The sequence below is a fragment of the Hyla sarda genome, chromosome 10 (genome assembly GCF_029499605.1).
Source record: "Hyla sarda isolate aHylSar1 chromosome 10, aHylSar1.hap1, whole genome shotgun sequence".
NCBI classification, from domain to species: domain Eukaryota; kingdom Metazoa; phylum Chordata; class Amphibia; order Anura; family Hylidae; genus Hyla; species Hyla sarda.
The window spans coordinates 122,433,495-122,456,185 of record NC_079198.1 but is presented as its reverse complement, the minus strand read 5'-3'; the positions used below and the strand labels follow the sequence as shown (position 1 = coordinate 122,456,185).

The 22,691-nt window shown below is 41.6% G+C and overlaps 1 protein-coding gene across 1 annotated transcript in view; it reads left to right on the top strand.

Annotated features, from left to right (window-relative positions):
- The window catches only part of LOC130293183 (uncharacterized), a 294,563-nt gene that overhangs the window by 165,675 nt on the left and 106,197 nt on the right, over positions 1-22,691 (top strand). The window contains exons 52-58 of the mRNA XM_056541664.1: positions 3,776-3,993; positions 15,331-15,582; positions 15,669-15,803; positions 15,902-16,102; positions 16,217-16,396; positions 19,837-20,028; positions 21,944-22,168. Of these exons, the coding sequence (XP_056397639.1) occupies positions 3,776-3,993; positions 15,331-15,582; positions 15,669-15,803; positions 15,902-16,102; positions 16,217-16,396; positions 19,837-20,028; positions 21,944-22,168 (1,403 nt within the window). The remainder of the gene's footprint in view (positions 1-3,775; positions 3,994-15,330; positions 15,583-15,668; positions 15,804-15,901; positions 16,103-16,216; positions 16,397-19,836; positions 20,029-21,943; positions 22,169-22,691) is intronic.

Genomic DNA, 22,691 nt, shown 5'->3' with positions numbered 1-22,691 from the left:
CCCTGTCTCCCCTGCTTTTTGTTCTAGCAATAGAACCACTGGCGGAGCAAATGAGAAGGTCGGGTGACATACGAGGTATCCCAGTAGGTACAGGCACTGGAGACTATCGAATAAGTCTTTTTGCAGATGATATACTGATTTCATGTGTTGACCCACTGAAATCTTTAAAATCAATAGTAAGGATATTAGAGGAGTTCAGCAAAGTAAGTTTTTATAAACTTAATATAACAAAATCTGTGGCCCTTATGCTTAATATTGATAAAGTAACTAAAAGGTGCTTGGGGGAAAAATATTCATTCATGTGGACAGAGGAAAACATAACTTACTTAGGCATAAAATTAGGGACTACGCTACAGTATACGGGGAAACTAAATGTGGATTCACTGATACTTCAAATGAAGCTGGATGTGGCAACTTATTCCAGACTGCCGATTTCATGGCTGGGGAGGGTGTCAATAGTTAAAATGATGCTGCTGCCTAAGATTTTATACATCTTTCGCAATATGCCAATCAAAATACCAAATAAGTCAATTAAAATCCTTCAGCAAATAATATTAAACTATATTTGGAAAAACAAGAAACCAAGAACCTCTGCTCAAATACTATATCGTCCAATTAAAGAAGGGGGACTAGGCTGCCCAAACCTTTTAAAATATTATTACGCTTCCCTCTTAACCCAGGTTCAGAGATTATGGCATAATTAAGTGGGGATGCACTGGGTAGTCTTGGAAACTGAGCTGATGGGGGGGAGTGCCCCCTGGGTTAGTATTGTGGGTATCAGCTTTATTAAATAAGAAAATGGGAAGGGATGTTGCGACGGTTGTCGCGGGTTTGGAAGCATGGCGGTACGCGTTGCAACATCAAATCCTAAACCCATGCATATTGGAGAATGTTCCACTGGCGGTAGTCCAGTTCCTTATACCAACAACAGATTTTGCTGCCTGGATGAAAAAGGGTATTTTAACACTAGGAGATATTGTGGGGGATACAGGACTGCTGCCATTTGAACATATCACTAAAAAATTTGAAATCCCTCCAAAAGACTTTTTTAAGTATTTGCAGCTGCGACATTGTGTCTCCTCTTTTGATTGGAGAATTGAAGTAAAGTCAAGATACAATGAGTATTTCTTTAATAATAAGGGGGGTAGAGGTGGGATATCTAGATCATATAAAGCTTTACAACAAACAGAGCCCAAAATAATGAATTTTCAGGTCAAATGGGAAATTGACCTAGGGTTTTCTATCTCTGAAGAAACATGGTCGGGTATCTTTACTATCCCAGTCAAGTTTTCACATTGTCTCTCCCATTTGGATTCATCACGCAAGTTACTATATAGGTGGTACCTGACCCCGGTTAAAATGGCTAAATTCAATATAAAGAACTCTTCGGTTTGTTGGCGGTGTAAGCTGGGGGTGGGTACATTAAAACATATTTGGTGGGATTGCCCACATATAAAAAGGTTTTGGGATGAGATATATGAATTACTGAAGCTATTGTGGGGTGAAACTATGGATATTATCTGGGGGCCAGGAATGGCGTTATTATCATTGGGTTTGAATCACCTTCAACCGAAATATTCAGTGATAGCCTTCCATGTACTGGTTACAACAAGGGAGGCAATAGCCAGTTGTTGGAATAGCCAAACTCTTCCAAATATAATTTCCATTGTTAGAACATTGAAACAAATATGTATTATGGAGAAATTAAGATTAAATAGGATTGTAAAGGATAAGTCAAAAGACAAATGGCAGGAGATCTGGGGAATTTTTGAAACCCAATTAAATAAGTTGGTGTGAACCTCCCTAAATATTAGGGGTGAACTCTGGGTGTGAGTGGAAAAGGGAGGCGGAAGGATGGTTAGGTGAGAGGGGTTAGAAATATTACAACTACACCGTTCATAGCCAAACAACACACTCATAAGAAACATAAAAATAACACTATTTCGTTTTAACTCAAAAACACCCAAACTCTGGAAAAATCATACATTACAAATAGAAAACACAACAAGCACTCACACTGCACACCATGATTTTTTTTTAATAAATAATAATAATAATAATAACACTATACCACACACATGCACACACATATATATCAATATATTAACTACATTTTACCAAGAAACCAAAAAAGAAAATTAAAACTACAACTCAAAAAAAAAAAAACTCGGGAAAATATCACAGAAAACACAACACACATGCTTACACACATCTTTACTACATACTACATATAACCTAAACCAAAGAAAATAAACCCACAACGGGATACTAAAGAAACATTACTACAAAAACAAAAACTGGTTCGACTGCCATATTTATCTACTATAAATACTATATACAAAAAATAAATAAATAATAAAATATAACATGTTATACATACTATATACATAACTATATACACTACTATATACAATACTATACACAAACTATATACACCTATAAATATACAAAAACACTCCTACAAATATACAGTAATAGAACATTCTACACTAAACTGTCCCTTCACCCACACCACCCGCCCTCCTGTACATGGGTCAGAGTCCATACAGTTTATTGTCCTCAATGTTCAGTCCACAACTGACCCATGCCAGGTCCACCAAAAGGAAACGACCACCACCACCCACAAATATATCCTCCCAACCTAGAACTCCTCCCAACCAACTTAACCATAACCAGCTTTAACATACATAAACAAACAATACAACCCACTTTAGGCCCAAGTTCGGTGCCTGTAAGCCCTTCATATCCTTAACATCTGAAGACAAAACAAAAATCTATGGTGCACATGCATCAGGAAGAAGGATGGCAATCCTGATACATACAAAATTTACATTCTTTCCCTAACTCCACCCTACCTCTCTCCCTACCATTATCCCTAAGAATAAACTGACCCTACCATCACCCTAACCCTGTCCCTACATCACTGTCCCTAACCAAAACAAGGGTACTCTACCCAAAAGGTCTAGTACCTAGGGCACATCAAAACAAAACCCTCTCCATAGGAGAGAAGCCCTACTGGTACAAAGACTGCCATACTCCAAAGACCTGATCTTCCCGAGGTCACCGGTGATGTTCCTACAGACCTCCACCTCTGAGAGGACTTTCCGCTGTGTAGACACTAAACACCGTGCATGCCACGTGTGGTACCTAACCACTATATAAAAAGGTTTTGGGATGAGATATATGAATTACTGAAGCTATTGTGGGGTGAAACTATGGATATTATCTGGGGGCCAGGAATGGCGTTATCATTGGGTTTGAATCACCTTCAACCGAAATATTCAGTGATAGCCTTCCATGTACTGGTTACAACAAGGGAGGCAATAGCCAGTTGTTGGAATAGCCAAACTCTTCCAAATATAATTTCCATTGTTAGAACATTGAAACAAATATGTATTATGGAGAAATTAAGATTAAATAGGATTGTAAAGGATAAGTCAAAAGACAAATGGCAGGAGATCTGGGAAATTTTTGAAACCCAATTAAATAAGTTGGTGTGAACCTCCCTAAATATTAGGGGTGAACTCTGGGTGTGAGTGGAAAAGGGAGGCGGAAGGATGGTTAGGTGAGAGGGGTGAGAGAGAGGGAGAGATTGTAGGATGTTGTTAAGTAGAGGTTTGGTTGTTTTGAGTTTTATTTATGTATATGTGCGATAATTGTATCTTGAAAATAACAATAATAAAATATTATAAACAAAATCAACATGTAGGGATGTAAGTGCCTCCGGCCTTTACCCCATATAGCTGCACTCATGGGTGACTCTCACTGTTTGCAGGTATTGTGGCCCAATGACACCAGCAGAAGAAACACAGGAAAGTATTTCCAGAAACTATTATGCGCCTGTGGAGTGTCCTGAAGGTTTCTTTTGTGTTGAGGGAACAAAATATGGGCGACAGCACCCTTGTCCGACCGGCACATTCAACAATCAAACAGGACTGATGTCCAGAGAGGAATGCTCCCCCTGTCCTGGAGGCTGGTTCTGTGCACGGCCAGGTATATTCTATACTGGGGCTTTACATTTGGCTTTGACACTAAGTGTAATTAATTGGGAACCAAAATTGAGTCCCAGCTATAAATTTCACATGTCTACTTTATCCAGAGCTGTACTCACTATTCTGCTGGTGAGGTCACTGTGTATATACATTACATTACTTACCCTGTACTGATCCTGAGTTATATCCTGTATTATACTCCAGAGCTGTACTCACTATTCTGCTGGTGAGGTCACTGTGTACATACATTACATTACTTACCCTGTACTGATCCTGAGTTATATCCTGTATTATTCTCCAGAGTTGTACTCACTATTCTGCTGGTGAGGTCACTGTGTACATACATTACTTATCCTGTACTGATCCTGAGTTATATCCTGTATTATACTCCAGAGCTGTACTCACTATTCTGCTGGTGAGGTTACTGTGTACATACATTACTTATCCTGTACTGATCCTGAGTTATATCCTGTATTATAATCTAGAGCTGTACTCACTATTCTGCTGGTGCAGTCACTGTGTACATTCATTACATTACTTATCCTGTACTGATCCTGAGTTATATCCTGTATTATACTCCAGAGCTGCACTCACTATTCTGCTGGTGAGGTCACTGTGTACATACATTACATTACTTATCCTGTACTGATCCTGAGTTATATCCTGTAAATCTTTTATTAGAAAAATATAAATCATAACAAAACAAAACCAGCACAACTTTGCAATAACGGAAAACAACAACATGAAATAACATAAACCTAAACTTTACATTTAAATAAAAGAACAAAAATCCTGCCTAACCGGCCAGCCCAGCTTTCCTACTAGAGCTAGAAATATTACAACTACACCGTTCATAGCCAAACAACACACTCATAAGAAACATAAAAATAACACTATTTCGTTTTAACTCAAAAACACCCAATCTCTGGAAAAATCATACATTACAAATAGAAAACACAACAAGCACTCACACTGCACACCATGATTTTTTTTTAATAAATAATAATAATAATAATAATAACACTATACCACACACATGCACACACATATATATCAATATATTAACTACATTTTACCAAGAAACCAAAAAAGAAAATTAAAACTACAACTCAAAAAAAAAAAAAACTCGGGAAAATATCACAGAAAACACAACACACATGCTTACACACATCTTTACTACATACTACATATAACCTAAACCAAAGAAAATAAACCCACAACGGGATACTAAAGAAACATTACTACAAAAACAAAAACTGGTTCGACTGCCATATTTATCTACTATAAATACTATATACAAAAAATAAATAAATAATAAAATATAACATGTTATACATACTATATACATAACTATATACACTACTATATACAATACTATACACAAACTATATACACCTATAAATATACAAAAACACTCCTACAAATATACAGTAATAGAACATTCTACACTAAACTGTCCCTTCACCCACACCACCCGCCCTCCTGTACATGGGTCAGAGTCCATACAGTTTATTGTCCTCAATGTTCAGTCCACAACTGACCCATGCCAGGTCCACCAAAAGGAAACGACCACCACCACCCACAAATATACCCTCCCAACCTAGAACTCCTCCCAACCAACTTAACCATAACCAGCTTTAACATACATAAACAAACAATACAACCCACTTTAGGCCCAAGTTCGGTGCCTGTAAGCCCTTCATATCCTTAACATCTGAAGACAAAACAAAAATCTATGGTGCACATGCATTAGCCCACCATCAGGAAGAAGGATGGCAATCCTGATACATACAAAATTTACATTCTTTCCCTAACTCCACCCTACCTCTCTCCCTACCATTATCCCTAAGAATAAACTGACCCTACTATCACCCTAACCCTGTCCCTACATCACTGTCCCTAACCAAAACAAGGGTACTCTACCCAAAAGGTCTAGTACCTAGGGCACATCAAAACAAAACCCTCTCCATAGGAGAGAAGCCCTACTGGTACCAAGACTGCCATACTCCAAAGACCTGATCTTCCCGAGGTCACCGGTGATGTTCCTACAGACCTCCACCTCTGAGAGGACTTTCCGCTGTGTAGACACTAAACACCGTGCATGCCACGTGTGGTACCTAACCACTAAGCTGACTAAAAACAAAGTGCGCCGGTCTTGGCCACCTAGGTTCCTGAATGCCCCATAAGCCCTCTCCGGATAGGTAAGGCCGGCAAGTTGACTCCAGCCGATGGAAGCGCCCACCCGGTTGTAAACCCCTTTATTAAAGGGACAATGAAGCAGGAAATGGTCCATGCTTTCCAGCATGTCCCCACACTCTTCTCGGGGACATCCCCGGTCATCAGATCTCCTACACTTCAAATTGTCCCTCACATATAGCTTCCCCTGAAAGCAGCGCCAAGCCAAGTCCCAAAATTTCTGGGGGATCCTTTTCATGATTAAAAGGTACAACCCCACCTTCAGATCCCGACCTGGGCAGTCCCTGAGCGCCAGAGGCTTCTGGAAGTGGGTCAACAGAACACATTTGTCAAGGAACTGCCTTGACTGGGTCCTGATCTCCTACACTCCCAGACCCTACCGACGTATCTCCTTCAGAGTCATGGTAGCGTAAGCCGGAAGATGCCCATGGGGCGTACGGAGGTCCTTCACTTGCCCTCCTGTCTCCCATTCCTGGAAGAAAGGCCGAAACCATTCCCTGCAGGAGAGTACCCACGGAGAAGCCCTCTCTGACCAGAGGTTTGAGATGTTGGCCTTCAAGAAGGTGTTCGTTAAGAACACCACAGGGTTTACCATAGATAAACCCCCTAGTCTCCTTGTGCGGTACGTAACCTCCCTCTTGACTAGGTTCATCCTGTTCCCCCATAACAGTTGGAAAAACAGGCTGTAGATCCTAGTGTAGTAAGCTTCTGGCAAGATACATACGCTGCCCAGATAGATAAACAAGGGGAGCAGGTAAGATTTGATCAGGTGTACTCTTTCCCTGAGGGTCATAGACCAACCCTTCCACTGGTTCACCTTCTGAGCGGCATCCTGGAACTTACTGTCCCAGTTTTTGGTGGGATAATCATCCTGGCCGAATTTGATGCCTAACACCTTTGCTGATTCTTGGGGCCCTGGAAGGGTGTCCGGGAGATCAAACGTGGGATGTCCCCCTCCCAGCCAGAGACTTTCACACTTATCCTGGTTGATCTTAGACCCGGATGCCTCCGAATTTTTTTTTTCACTTGTCCCTCAGTTTTCTTTCTTTTGTTGCCCTTCGCTTTTTTATTCCTCCTCTTCTCTTCTGGGCCCAAGTCTTCGCCAAAAGAAAAATTTTCTAGACGGGTGGGGGACTCATCCTCACTGGAGGGAGGTAAGGCCACCTGAGCTGGATTTATGTAGTCCTCAGGGGTCAGGGGTAACATTGGTGGTACAAGCAGAACCTGTGTCCATATCCCCCTCACTAACATTGCCCTCCTCACCTCCATCACCTTCCTCCATCTCCTCCTCCTCACTGCGGCAATCCTCATGCTGGAGAACCTCTCTTTATTCACAAGCTTCTCACTGAAGATTCCAGCTCCCTTTACAATGTCCGATCTCCTCCTTACAATCTCCTCCACCTCTTTCCTCAGAGACCTCACCTTGGTGTTGCAAGCTGATCTCTTTGCCTTAGGTGCCTGGTCTGCTTGGTGAATGGCAAATTTCAGATCTTCTCTAAGGCCACGAAGCTGCTTTCCAAGTTGTTCGTATTCAGCCATCTTCGCATGGATTCTCAATCAAAAAGTTTCCAGTGATTCTCTGTTCCCCTTTACCCCCCATTGCTGGGGTTCTGAGGATCCAGAGACAGCTGCCTTTCCTCCACTCCTCTGCCTGGATGTGCTTCTTTTCCTTGCAGGGCTTTTGCTGGAAGCTTTGCAGCTCCCAGCTGAGGACGGGGGAGGGGGCATCACATAACTGTGAGCCCTGGTCATTCTCCTGACCCTGTCCTGACTGCTGGCCGTGGCATTTTCCTTTACACTCCCCGCCGGCCGGGTACGGGGAGTGCAAGATGAAGCCCCAGATTCCCGGGGCTCCATAGCAGGAGAACCTACCCAGGTGTCTGCCACACACCTGGGGAGGGGCGTATGAAAATCACTGCTTCACTGGAAGACTCAGGAGCTCAGCAGAACACAACCTCTCTCCATTATACAGTATTATACAGGATATAACTCAGGATCAGTACAGGATAATACTCCAGAGCTGTACTCACTATTCTGCTGGTGAGTTCACTGTGTACATACATTACATTACTTACCCTGAGTTATATCCTGTATTATACTGCAGAGCTGTACTCACTATTCTGTTGGTGGGGTCACTGTGTACATACATTACATTTCTTATTCTGTACTGATCCTGAGTTATATCCTGTATTATACTCCAGAGCTGTATTTACTATTCTGCTGGTGAGGTCACTGTGTACATACATTACATTACTTATCCTGTACTGATCCTGAATTATATCCTGCATTATAATCTAGAGCTGTATTCACTATTCTGCTGGATGGGTCACTATGTATAAACATTCCATGACTTATTTTTTTACTGATCCTGAGTTACATAATTATAATCCTGTATTTCTGCTTTTTTTCTGTGATTTTTTTTCTGAAAATTGAGTTGTTTTACCGTGATTGGACAAATCGAAGAAAAATGCATACATCTCAATACATTGTGATTATGTAAAAAAATAAATAAATAAAGAAAAGACATTAAAACTGCACACACTGTGAACTGATTTCAGCCCACTTATGACTAATAAGTTCACCTAGGTAAACTCCAGCACCAGCAGCCTAACTAAACAGCAGTAATGAGACTTCACCTCCTCTCTCTGCAAAGCCAGAGGCATCATGGAAAATGTAGGTAGCATCTGTCAGTTCGTCATGTTGCGAGTGCCATGATTGCTGAGTATCAAGACTTAGACACTGACCCAGTGTTTCCCAACCAGGGTGCCTCCAGCTGTTGCAAAACTACAACTCCCAGCATGCTCAGACAGCCAAATGCTGTCCGAGCATGCTGGGAGTTGTAGTTTTGCAACAGCTTGAGGCACCCTGCTTGGGAAACACTGCACTGACTGATCAAAATTTTTGACATGTCAAAAGTTTATTTGAGCTTCCTCTCTGTATTGTAAGAGCTTAGCTAAATTGTTGGGGCTTATTCACATTTGTCACATGTACAGCGTCCATTTTAGGACATTATCAGTCGTCAGCCTTAACTCCGCCCCGCCTCCTCCCTTGGACCAGTCGCTGTCAGTCGTCAGCCGCAACTCCGTCCCCCATCAGGCAAAATCGTATCCCGCCTCCTCCATCAGACCAATCCTCCAACATCCTTCCGCCACAACTCCCTCCTGCCTCATCCGAAAATTCCCTCGTCCAAAGCACCTTCATCCCTCAGACGATTCTCCCTCAGGCGCAACTTCCTGCCGCATGGCAGAGCCGACGCTGTGCAGCATGTATAGCAGAGTCAAAACTGTGAAACGTGCACATGTACTATAGACACTACATGTGCTACAGAGTCTGTATAGCAGAGCCGACATTGAATATGTGGTGGATTGACTCAGTGTTCATGTAGCTATTTTACTCCCGGCCAAATCCGTATGCAGAATGTATATACCGAAGCATAGAGAAATGAATCAGACAGAGCTATCGTCATATGCTTCTGCGTTCTCTGTGTGCTTTTCCACTGAGACTTTATTTCAAATCGTTCAAGTTTATATCACCTTTGTCATTAACATAAGTTCCCACCCCCTGCTAGGGGGAAAGGCATGCCACTCCTGAGTCTTTCCCGGGCTCTCTTTGTTCAAAGTCTTCAGACGATGGGAGGGGTGATATGAGAGAGAGCAGATAGGGGAGGAGTGGACAAGTAACAGGAATGTGGAGTCTTCATCCTAAATGGGCATTTTACATATACAGTATATAAAATTTATATATACACACATATAAATCTATCACAGTCCCCCCTAAAATGACCAATTTTCCCTTTCCCTAATTTTCATCATCCTAACTCATCTGCCCCAATGTGTTTTCTTGAACGTTTCACTGTACTTTAGACGACCCATGGCTTATTCATGGACCCCCTTAGCCTCAGTCTTTACACATATGGAGTCAGATGCTGTCCCTATGGGTCACTGGTGTTATAGATGGCATTGAAGCTCTGTAATGGGGTATAGGCTTCATCTGTAATCTCAAAGTCCACATTTGTCATCCATGGCGTGGCATTCTTGAAGGTCGTCTCACACTTCTTCTTTAGGCAAGGCAAAACACAACACACAACAAAGCAAGATTATTAGAATTATGAGTATGGTTATTTTACTGGTCCTATATTGGCTGAGATATACGCGCAACAAGTCTCCCAAACATCTTATATACCCACTTTTTTCCTTTTACACCATACATCATATCTAATGCCTTACCATTTTGGAATATTATAGCGGATGTGACTCTTAGTTGTTCGGCCTGACCTTAAAGAGCATTTATATAGAAATGTATTAATCTTTGTTGGGTATAATAGATATAATTAATTTTACTCATGGGAATCTGGGATATTATTGACTCAACTCTGGCTTTTTACTTGACCTATAGCTATAAAACTCATCTGGGGCCCCCCTTGGGACTCCTTTAACATCAATATACACAAACGTGCAGGGGCTGCACGTTTTCCTCTAAAGTGTGGTTTGGATTCCTTTGTTGGTTCGGTAATGGAAGTGTGTATGGGCAGACGTGTCTTGACTAATGTGCATTCTCCAGTTTAATTCCCTTCTAATTTGACTCTAAGCTTCATATCCACAAGTATCCCTTACTTTACGATAGTTACCATTTACTCATCCCGCTAGCTAGGTCTATCCTTTCTATAATCTTACACCAAGTATTCTTTTCCTTTATAACAACCATGATTATGCACAGACATAGATTTAACAGTTATCAGAGATACATGGGATCATCATATGCAATCTTCTCTTTCCTCACTTATTTCCTGCATAGGTTTTGAAGAAATGGGTGACAATTACAGAATCTGAACTAGATACAATTTTACAAAAGGTTCTTAATTGTATACTTTACTGTATCTATGGTTAGGGATCAGTACAATTAGACAAGGAGATACTGATATTTACCTAACCCAGGCAGTTAGATGAAGTCTACTCATATTCTCTGAAACAGGTAAGATGTTTATGGAGTGTGTTGGTCAGGTACCTTTATTGTTTTTACCTAGGTCATATGTCAGATGTAAATGATGACGTCTGTACAAACCTTCTTTCTGCATTGTTGAATGCTGAGGCGACCCAATGTACTGACATTACTATGCACATAGCTCCCCATTGCTTAGTGTATGGGTTCATATATGTTACCATGGGGTACAAGACTTTTGGCACATACATTTTCTTACCAACTCTTTCCGGATGCCATCTTTACCCTGTACAACCTCTTTCTTCTTCCATTGGTTTCTCTCAGCATGCATAGATGGTTCCTGCAAGAGACCTAACCAGAAAATTCCACATTGCCCATCCACCTGTACACTTTGTACCATCATTGTGGGGGAACAGGAGCACTGCAGCCTTGGCAGCTTCCTTCACCATTCAGTCACCTTGGCTTCTGGGGCTGTTTCCTTCATGTGTCTCTGATCTTTACGATGGCCAGTTTCCCTGGCTGCTCTCGGACTTTGAACACTTGCATTACAAATTTACAGATTGGTTTGCTCAAGGATTTGAGAACACTTTTACTTCAATAGGCCCATACAAGTGGGCGGCAATTAAAGTGTACCCGTACTAATTGTGTCATACCTTTAGATATCTTACACATCTCAGTGAATACCTTCAACTCTACTTCTCTGAACCACCAGCTCTGATTGAGTGGTTTATTGCAGTAAACTTCATTCTGCATGTGGTCACCATATATCCTGTCTTATGTATTACATCTTTACATTACTTGGAACAAACTTACATTTATAACTCACCTATCATGGCTCTTGAAATATTTTTTATTTTTTTTTACCTTATAAGTTCAAGACAATCAGCATCTTCGTATTACACTAAATGTCATTATAAAGTTATCCACTTAAAATTGATGTTATTCAAATAAATACAATGTAGAATGTATAGGTATATCACATTGTGTATGCAGGTACTGTAACACATTCAAGTTTCAAGTTTAAACAGTAGATTTGTAGTTCCTTCAATTTAATGTGACTGTGTTTCATTAGACCAAGGCTGTTCTGTCAATCTTCCTATAAGCCCCGCCTTTCTCCTCCCACTCCTGTATGTCACTGGTCACCACCCCCTTTGAGTCTGGCTTTTTGTCTTCCTTTCAGTTTGGTCATTCCTCAAAAATTCTTGAGCAATCAGTGTCTACTTGGAGACATACCATACACATGTAACAATACCAACATTTAAAAATACTCAACATACAACACACACAAGGCCCACATTCTCACCAAAAACAAAATATAAAAGAATAAAAATATACAGAGCTCTTTCAAAAATTGGGAACAATCATCTTCAATGCGCATTATTTATAATCAATAAACCATTAGCTGATTTTAAATGCTTAAAGTAATATTCATTAATTAAACAGTGATCACTTTTTAATTTATTTTTCGTTTTATTTTATACTTCTTGGCCACACTTCTCTTGTTACTCCTATAATATAATCAGACAGTTAATTGCATTTCCTTATAAATTTCCTTTTTTTTTAAATCCATCTTGCACTCCTGCGAAAACCAACTTATTAAGAGATTAATAAAATATCAAGTAGGTTCATTATGACATAAACATGTACATACACAGTTTTACCTAAATCCATTCACTGGTCATAATCCGTGTATTCCTAATTTATCATATATGCTTCACTTGACTAGGTGTGTTAAAATGGCTTCCGGGGAGTGGAGGTGGGAACTAATTGCATGAGCTAAAAGTGCTGCTGGGGGAGGAACTTCACTTCTGAGGGTGGTAACATGGCTGCCCCCCATAGGAGTAAGCATGTGGCAGAGACTAGCAGCCTCATGGCTATCCATAAAGAGAGAGAGAAAAAGAGAGAAAAAGAAAAGAAAGGTAAAATCTGGGTTATAATTTTAGGGATTAGTATTAGGGTGTCACTCCATAAGGGATTCTTAGCTCCATAATAATAATATTATACAGACAGTTCAATTTTCTCACTCCCTCCCTTCTTAATACAAAGGCTCTCTTAATTGAAGATATGATAATTCTCACTATCCTATCGCCAGTTTATAAACAAATGTATGTCTGTACATTGGTGTTAACTTCAATACCTAAATAAACAAATGTATGTCTGTACATTGGTGTTAACTTCAATACCTAAATATTTGCATCATACTTTCAGCCAACCTAAATATTTGCATCATACTTTCAGCCAACACTTTGTGCCTATCTATTCGCCTCACATTCTTTTGCCTATCTATATCTATGTATATTACACTGCTATATATATAAACCTTCTTATCCTATCAGCCATCAATATATTTCAAACTTGCAACTGCCTTAATATCTATAATTTATCAATTCCATTTTGAACTCACCACATGCTTTCCATCAAACTGCATTTTCCTTCTATACAACTCCGTGCAATTCCCTTCCCCCACTTCCTCTCCATATGCAATTCTATCAGTGAGGTCAGGTTACTTCTGCACATTCCAAAGCCCCCTCCTTGCAGCTATAGCCCCCTCTATCTCGTACCCAACAGAAACCAAGAAGCGCTGGGGTGCCCCCAGCTGTTGCCAACTTAAGCCCTCTCAAAAACTTCTGTACTTTTAGGAGATATCTTTAAAACACTAATACATCAGATCTAGTATTAGAAGGGAAGTTATTTCCCCCTCTTTGTCTGAATTAGCAAATTTAACAATAATCCATGGACACATAAAAAAAAAACAAAAAAAAAAAAACAGAGCACATATTCAATCAGTTATAATGGGACTGGTCCCAGGAATATTGCAGAAAGTCCCCCTATCCTAGGCTCCCATCCAGCATCTATTTACAACAGAATCTGGCGTCCCGCACCATTCTGTTCTAGACTGCTATCGCCTACTTATGATAGCCTTTGTCCTAGCAATGCATGTCTACTCATCCCAGACACGCAACTGGCTATTTACGACAATTTACTTTGCAATTCATTCCCCGATTATGTCCCATTCCCTCCCACCAGAATCCTGCGTACTCACTCACATTTCATACACACTCGGGCAGTAAGATAGCTACATTATGATAACAGGCACATGGGTAATTGGCTCTGGGTGAGAATTATTATTACCTGTCTCTTCTTCATCACAAACCAGTCATCTTAAGGCATCAAGATAAACCAAAGGAGGGGCAGGGCAGGAGTACTGTGACTAGGTGCAAGAAGATGTTCTTACCATACTTCCGGAGATGATCCACTGCCTTCCTCTGTGCCATCTCCTTTGGTTCAAAATGATTCCCCAATTCTGTGCAACTAGATTATGTACGAAATAGCCCAGGCCCCCGTTGGGCGACATCTGTGGTGGATTAACTCAGTGTTTATGTAGCTATCTTACTCCCAGCCAAATCCGTATACAGAATGTATATACCGAAGCATAGAGAAATAAATCAGACAGAGCCATCGTCATATGCTTCTGCGTTCTCTGTGTGCTTTTCCACTGAGACTTTATTTCAAATCCTTCAAGTTTATATCACCTTTGTCATTAACATAAGTTCCCACCCCCTGCTAGGGGGAAAGGCATGCCACTCCTGAGTCTTTCCCGGGCTCTCTTTGTTCAAAGTCTTCAGACGATGGGAGGGGTGATATGAGAGAGACAGATAGGGGAGGAGTGGACAAGTAACAGGAATGTGGAGTCTTCATCCTAAATGGGCATTTTACATATACAGTATATAAAATTTATATATACACACATATAAATCTATCACAAATAGTGTGTACAGCAGAACCTGTACAGCAGAGAGCCGACACTGACTCTGCTCTACTACACGGCAGGAAGGTTTTTCGTCTGAGGGATGACAGAGTTTTGGATGAGGGAGTTTAGGATGAAGGAGGAGGGAGTTGCAGCTGATCCCTGATGGAGATTGCTCCGAGGGAGGAGGCGGGACACTGTTTTGCCTGACGCGGGATGGAGTTATGCCTGACGACTGACACCAGATGGACACCGTTCACATGCAACCAGCAAAAATGGGAATGCAACTTGGATGTTCGGCCGTAGATAGGTTGATGTAAAGTGCAAGGAAATGAACAAGAGACACAGTACGGGGGTGATCTGTTGATAATCCAGCACTTTCTGCTGTATGCTGGATTATCAGGATTTCTGGCACGTTCCTTATTATACGTATCTCACCCTGGTTTATATTTTTAGGTCTCTCATCCCCTACAGAAAAGTGCTCACCTGGATATTACTGCACATTGAATGCTCAGCTTCCAAACCCTGCAGATGGTGGCAGCGGGGGTCTGTGTCCTGCGGGTTTCTTCTGTCCTCTCGGGAGCCGATACCCCCTGCCCTGTCCTCCGGGCACCTTCCAGCCATACCCAGGGATGTCTTCACTGGAGTCCTGTTTGCCTTGTCCTGCTGGGAAATTCTGTAGCGGAGAAGCTTTATCACATATCTCAGGTTGGCAAATGTTCCTGAAGCATTATCCCCTCTATATAATGTTGCAGTAATTTATATTTTAGTAATCTGACTAGTTTACTTTGTAGGGAATTGCTCTGCAGGATTTTACTGTGTATTAGGAGCCGCCTCCGCGTCGCCCTTTGATGGCATCACAGGGTCACACTGTCCGAAGGGTTACGCCTGTCACTCTGGAGCATCGGTTCCTCTTCCTTGTATCAATGGTAAATCCCTATTAGATTGTTAATTATGGATAAAGGGATTACATTCTGATCTGTGTGTTTCACTTTTTTGTGCATTTTATTCTTTTTTATGTATAAAGGATTTTATCAAGACCTGGAGAGAGAATCCAGCTGTAAAGTCTGCCCTGCAGGCTACTATTGTGACACATCAGGTGTTGGTGGAGTTGTCTTCCCCCAGTCGTGTCCTGCTGGTTACGTCTGCCCACGAGGGAGTCAGTCTTGGACAGAACAGAGATGCCCACGTGGCACCTACAGCTCAAGTGGGCAGCTATCCGCAGAAGGTTTGTACTGTTATTACACTGTATAGAAATGCATCGACAGATGTAGGAAAATTACATTATCTAAACCACTTAACTCAGACATTATCATTTACGTAGTTCTGTATTATTCTGCAGAAGAGTGCCGGTCCTGTCCTTTTGGTCATTACTGTGCAGACGAGGGTCTAACTGAACCGTCAGGTCGCTGTCTGCAGGGTTACTGGTGCATCAGGAGAGCAGAGACTGCAAACCCGACAGATAGTGTGACTGGGGATGTATGTCCAGCTGGCAAGTTCTGTGAGAATGGAGAAATCTCAGGTATACTATTATCTATTAGTGTTGCTCGCGAATATTCGCAATTCGAATATTATTCGCGAATATCGCATATTCGCGAATTCGCGAATTTCGCGAATATAGCGCTATATATTCGTAATTACGAATATTCTTTTTTTTTTTTTTTTTTTTCTTCACAGTACACATCACAGTGATCATCCCTCTCTGCTTCCAGCTTGTGTGGTGTAAAGAAGGCTGTAATACTACTGTGTGAGACTGGTGTGCGAAAATTCGCATATACGAAAATTCGCATATGCTAATTTTCGCATATGCGAATGTTCGCATATGCTAATTTTGTATATGCTAATATTCACATATGTTAATTGTCGCATATGCGAATATTCGCATATGCGAAAATAAAACGAGAATATAACGAATATGCGAATATTAGCGAATATATGACGAATATTCGTCCATATATTCGCGAATATTCGCGAATTCGAATATGGCCTATGCCGCTCAACACTATTATCTATCTATCTATCTCATATCTATCTATCTCATATCTATCTATCTATCTCATATCTATCTATCTATCTATCTCATATCTATCTATCTCATATCTATCTATCTCATATCTATCTACCTCATATCTATCTATCTATCTCATATCTATCTATCAATCTACAAAGAAAGGATAGGTTGGCCAGCACATACTGATACACAACTATTGCATGGACCTGGCATACAGGTGCACACTGCTAGCTGTATTCTCCTTCTTGTGTATATTTAGCCTAGCAGCGTGCACCTGTATGGCGGGTCCATGCAATAGTTGTGTATCAGTATGTGCTGGCCAACTTATACTTTCTTTGTATAGTACATATGGGGGGGGGGTGGCTACCTCCATGTTGGTTGGTGCACCCCACACATTTTATAAGGTATTAACACCAAAAAATAATGTCAACACTAGGAGAGGAAAAACAAGGGTTGCTGAGTATCACTAAGATTATTCACCAAAAACCATGACAACAACACAGAAGTCATGAAAATGTATATAAGCTTTATTGACAACATTCTATTTAAAAACATTAAAGCAACAATCGAGGATAGGCACAATGCACAGGACTGGATAGATAGCAAGTGGTACAGGCAAAGTATAAAAAGTAAATTAGCAGCATCTACAAATGAATAACATCACATGAGGGAAAGAACGTGGAATGCAGGTATACAAAGGATAATACCCATAATAAACAGATGCAAGATGGAAAATACCATTATCAATGCAGAGCCATAGACCACGAGCACTCACCCCAACGTTCGTTTCGCGCTCATGCGCTTTGTCAGGGGCCCCCTGACAAATTTACACTTTCAAAATAACAGAAAACAAAAAAATGGCGTATGCAAAAGTTTGGGCACCCTGCAGCGTTAATGGGGTTTATTTACTAACGTGATCCCAACTCTTTTTTGTCGGGTTTTGCGCCCAAATTGTGTTGCACGTCCCATGCGACACAATTTGCGACCAAAAAAACCAAAACCCTCCATTTTACAAGAAAACACTGAAAAGGGGGCGTGGTCATGGGATAAAGTGGGCGTGGCCCCGACTGTTTTGAAAAATCCCAACATATTTACTATGGTTTCCACAGAAAATGTGATGGATTTGAGGTGAGGAAAACCCGACAGATCAGAACAGTTGTAAAAAAAAAAAGCAAAACGTAGGGAAAAGTGCAAAATGTAGGGAAATCTTAGTAAATACCTTGGGAAAATACCAGTCTGAAATCAAAACCCACAAAGAAACCTACACTCCACTCTTAGTAAATAAACACCAATATCTTGTACTGCCCCCTTTGGCAAGTATCACAGCTTGTAAACGTTTTTTGTAGCCAGCCAAGAGTCTTTCAGTTCTTGTTTGAGGTATCTTTGCCCATTCTTCCTTACAAAAGTCTTCCAGTTCTTTAAGATTTCTGGGCTGTCTGTCACGCACTGCTCTTTTAAGGTCTATCCTTATATTTTCAATTATGTTGAGGTCAGGAGATTGTGAAGGCCATGGCAAAACCTTCAGTTTACGTCTCTTGATGTAATCCCCCGTGGATTTTGAGGTGTGTTTAGAATCATTATCCATTTCTAGAAGCCATCCTCTCTTTATCTTCAGCTTTTTCACAGATGGCATCAAGTTAGCATCCAAAATTTGCTGACATTTTATAGAATCCATTTTTCCTTCTACTCGTGAAATGTTCCCTGTGCCACTGGCTGCAATACAACCCCAAAGCATGATTGATCCACCCCTCCACCCCCATGCTTAACAGTTGGACAGAGGTTCTTTTCATTAAATTCTGTTCCCCTTCTTCTCCAAACGTACCTTTGCTCATTCCGGCCAAAAAGTAAAATGTTAACCTCATCGGTCCACAGAAATTGTTACCAAAATGCATCAGACTTGTCTATATGTTCATTTGCACAGTTCAAATACTGATTTTTGTGGTGAGGAAGTAGAAGAGGTTTTCTTCTGATGACTCCTCCATGAAGACCATATTTGTACAAGTATCTCTTTATAGTGGAATAGTGTACCACAACTCCAGTGTCTGCCAGATCTTTCTGGAGGGATTGTGCAGTCAAACGTGGGTTTTGAATTGTTTTTCTCACAATCCTGCAAGCTGTCCTGTCTGATATTTTTCTTGGTCTTCCAGATCTTGCTTTAACTTCCACTGTTCCTGATGACTGCCATTTCTTAATTACATTCTGAACAGAGGATATTGACATCTGAAAACGTTTTGCTATCTTCTTATAGCCTTCTCCAGCTTTGTGAGCGTCAACTATTTTCAGTTTCAGATTTCTAGACAACTGCTTAGAAGAACCCATGGTGCTGATTGTTGGGACAACGTCAGATGAGTCTGGGCATTTAAAACCTTTGAGATTGACATCACCTGGTCTTCCCAGATGATGATCGAGAGCAATCCATGACGCTGGCAGGTCTCAGCTTTGCAAAGGGGGCAGTGCATCCTATAAATTCTGCAGGGTGCCCAAACTTTTGCACACGCCATTTTTTTAGTTTTCTGTTATTTTGAAAGTGTAAATGATGGAAATAAAATCTAACTTTTGTTGACATATTATAAGAATGTCTAATCTGTAATTTGATGCCTTTTGGAGATTTTTCCATCTTTCCTTGGCTTCTTTATGCACATTAATAATTTTTTTTACCTGGGGTGCCCAAACTTTTGATCCCCACTTTATCTATCTATTAAGCTATCATCTGTCTGTCTCACTATATTTCTTTCCCTGTCTGCAGTAATCTTCATGAAATCTGGGAAAAATCATGACAAACCTGACCTGTGTGATTAAGGCTTTAGATCAGTGGTCTCCAAGCTGTGGCCCTCCAGATATTGCAAAACTAAAAGGCCCAGCAGAGTTTTGCAACAGCTGGAGGGCCACTGTTTTGAGATCACTGCTTTAGATGATCAGTGGATCTTAACTGTCTCTATTTCTGCTGATAGGAGACTGCAAGGCTGGATACTTCTGTGATGTTGGGTCTTCCCGCTCCGACCAGACAATTTGTCCACCTGGATACTACTGCCCAGAAGGTGCCCGGTCTCCTATGCCATGTGACAGTGGCACCTACGCTCCAATCAGTGGCAACAATGCACCTTCTGACTGCCAGCCATGTCCACCCGGACACTACTGCAATGGCAAGTTACTCCCTGTAATTTTATTGCATGCAGTCAGTACAGCAGTGTTTCTCAACCAGGGTGGCCCCAGCTGTTGCAAAACTGCAACTCCCAGCATGCCCAAAGGCTGTCTGGACATGTTGCGAGTTGTAGTTTTGCTACAGCTGGAGGCACCCTGGTTGGAAAACGATGCTACGGTACAGTCTAGAAAAGAGAAAGCTTTGGAAAATTGGGAGGCCTCCATACACATATGATGCTCAGGTGGTCTCACTGAAACTGTTGGGTTTGACTGACTTTTATCTAGTTTGTATGGTATGGAAACTGACGTGGCCCAGTACGGGATGGTGTTTCCGCATACCTCTCCTGCCCTGTCAGGCAGTGTCCCTTCATGTCCCCTGGGCCCCCCTGCAGTGTTACCCACAGTGTACATGTGTTATACATTAAAAGTGTAATGTTTCTTTAATTGCGGTGACCATGTGATTGTTACCCAGGAGGCACTAGTGACCAGGTGACCCCCCAAGTGACCTATGGACTCCTTGCACAGCCCCCCTATATAACCAGGGGAGGGGCTGCAGTCTCTCTCTTCCAGCTTTCTTGCTCCTGATGAGGTCCAGAGCATTGTTTGCAGCCACAAAGTCATCTCAAGTAAGCTAAAGTCATCGTCTTGTCAGTCACAAGTCGTCATCAGTCAAGTCAATTGTCTAGTCACCGTGGCCTGCACTAAAGTGTCTCTACCTACTGCAAGTCCCAGCAAGCCAAGGCCCCCCTGTGTCACTGGTCCCCTCCTTGGGATATTGGCTGTACTGCATAGACTGTGTCATCGGTCTACCCCCAGTAAAGCTACCATTGCCCGTAACTTGGCGTCAGTGTCTTCATTGCCCCCGTTCCTAGCCCAGGACCAACGGTATTATCTTCGGGTGGTTAAGGCTAAACCACGCCCTGGTGTCACGACAAAAAGGGGTTAATAACATCTGCCCTGCATTGCACCCCACTGACACCGCAGAAACCAAAGCTCTATAGTAGTGTTTTCCACTAGCTGCTATGATGTCTTCTGTATAGTGCAAACACACAAAGCAGAGTGGATCCTGCTCCTATATGTAGCACACTTTCAGAAGCAGCAGCAGCAGCATGGAGGACATGATAAAGCAATACTGTGCAGTGTAAGTGGTGAATCCAGCACTGGGAGGAAATATAACAGCTACTAGAGCAGTGTTTCCTAACTAGTGTGCCCCCAGCTGTTGCAAAACTACAATTCCTTGCAGGCCAGGGAAGCCAAAGGTTATCTACCAGAGAACAAAAAGATTAGGCAGATTTAATCTAACGTGCCCGATCTTTTCTCCATAGACATCTGTGGAAAATCAGAAGAATTCCATACACATAAGATGGTCAGTCAGTCCCACTGAAATCGTTGTGTTTGACTGACATTTATCTATGTATAGTAACCTTAAAGGGGTATTCTGGCTTTATACATCTTATCCCCTATCCAAAGAATAGGGGATAAGATGTATGATCGCAGGGGTCCTGCCGCTGGGGACCCCCTCGATCTCTGTGCAGCCCCCGGCATTCTGTGCCGGGCGCTGCCTCCGAGAACAAGTTGAGATGTCACAGCAACGCCCCCTCGTGAGGTCAATGCCACGCCCCCTCCATTTCTGTCCATGACAGTTCCCAGTACAGAATGCTGGGGGCTGCTCCGAGATCACGGGGGGTCTCAGCAGCTGGACCCCTGCGATCATACATCTTATCCCCTATCCTTTGGATAGGGGATAAGATTTATAAAGCCAGAATACCCCTTTAAGACTCAGTGGAGAACTGACTGTAAAACTAGTGGAACTGTTTACTATAGGAAAATGACTGATATATATGCATGCACTGGTATGTTGTGCATTCATCTCACAATTCATTGAAAATGTATCCATGTATTTAACCCTGTTTCTAGGCACAGGGAAAGCAATGTGGCAGGGTCTTTGCTTTCCAGGATTTTATTGCCCCCCTGGTCAGATCTCCCCCCGGCCATCTTCTCATCGCTGCCCAAGTGGGTTTTACTGTCCAGCAGGGTCAGCAGCTCCAGCTCCATGTGAAAGTGGAAGTTACCAGTCTCTGGAGGGAAGGGAGGCCTGTAACGCCTGTCCTACAGGATTCTACTGCGGATCTGGCAATGATAGTGAGTTGCATGTTTTTTTTTTCTTTTTGTGATGTTTTATATAGTTTGTATCCTTTACAACTAACATCAATATAACTGATAGAACCATCAAAAACACCAAAGTGAAGCAAAAATAGGATTCTAGCAGGATTGAGAAAAGGACCCCAGAGTAGGATATTATGGTGGCAGAGCTGCTGATGGTAGGCAAAGAATAATAGCGGGGTAGGGTTTACCAGGGCTAACTAGTTTTTAATACTTGCACCAATCATATTTTGCTTCACTTTGGTGTTTTTGGTTGATAATTAATTAAAAAAATAATGTCCAGCAAAAGAAACAACCTGTGTATGGTGTCAAAAAGTATAATAAAGCAACTTACTTATATAATGTTGTTAGCCATTCTGCACAGATCTCTCCATATTAGCTGAGCTGTCTGGCTTGTAACCATGACATAATCTCTGAAAGCAAAGTTTGGATCCTGCTTCCCCTCCTTTCTGGACAAAACCATTGATTTGAATAGAGGAGCTCATATTACTGCTCATTAAAT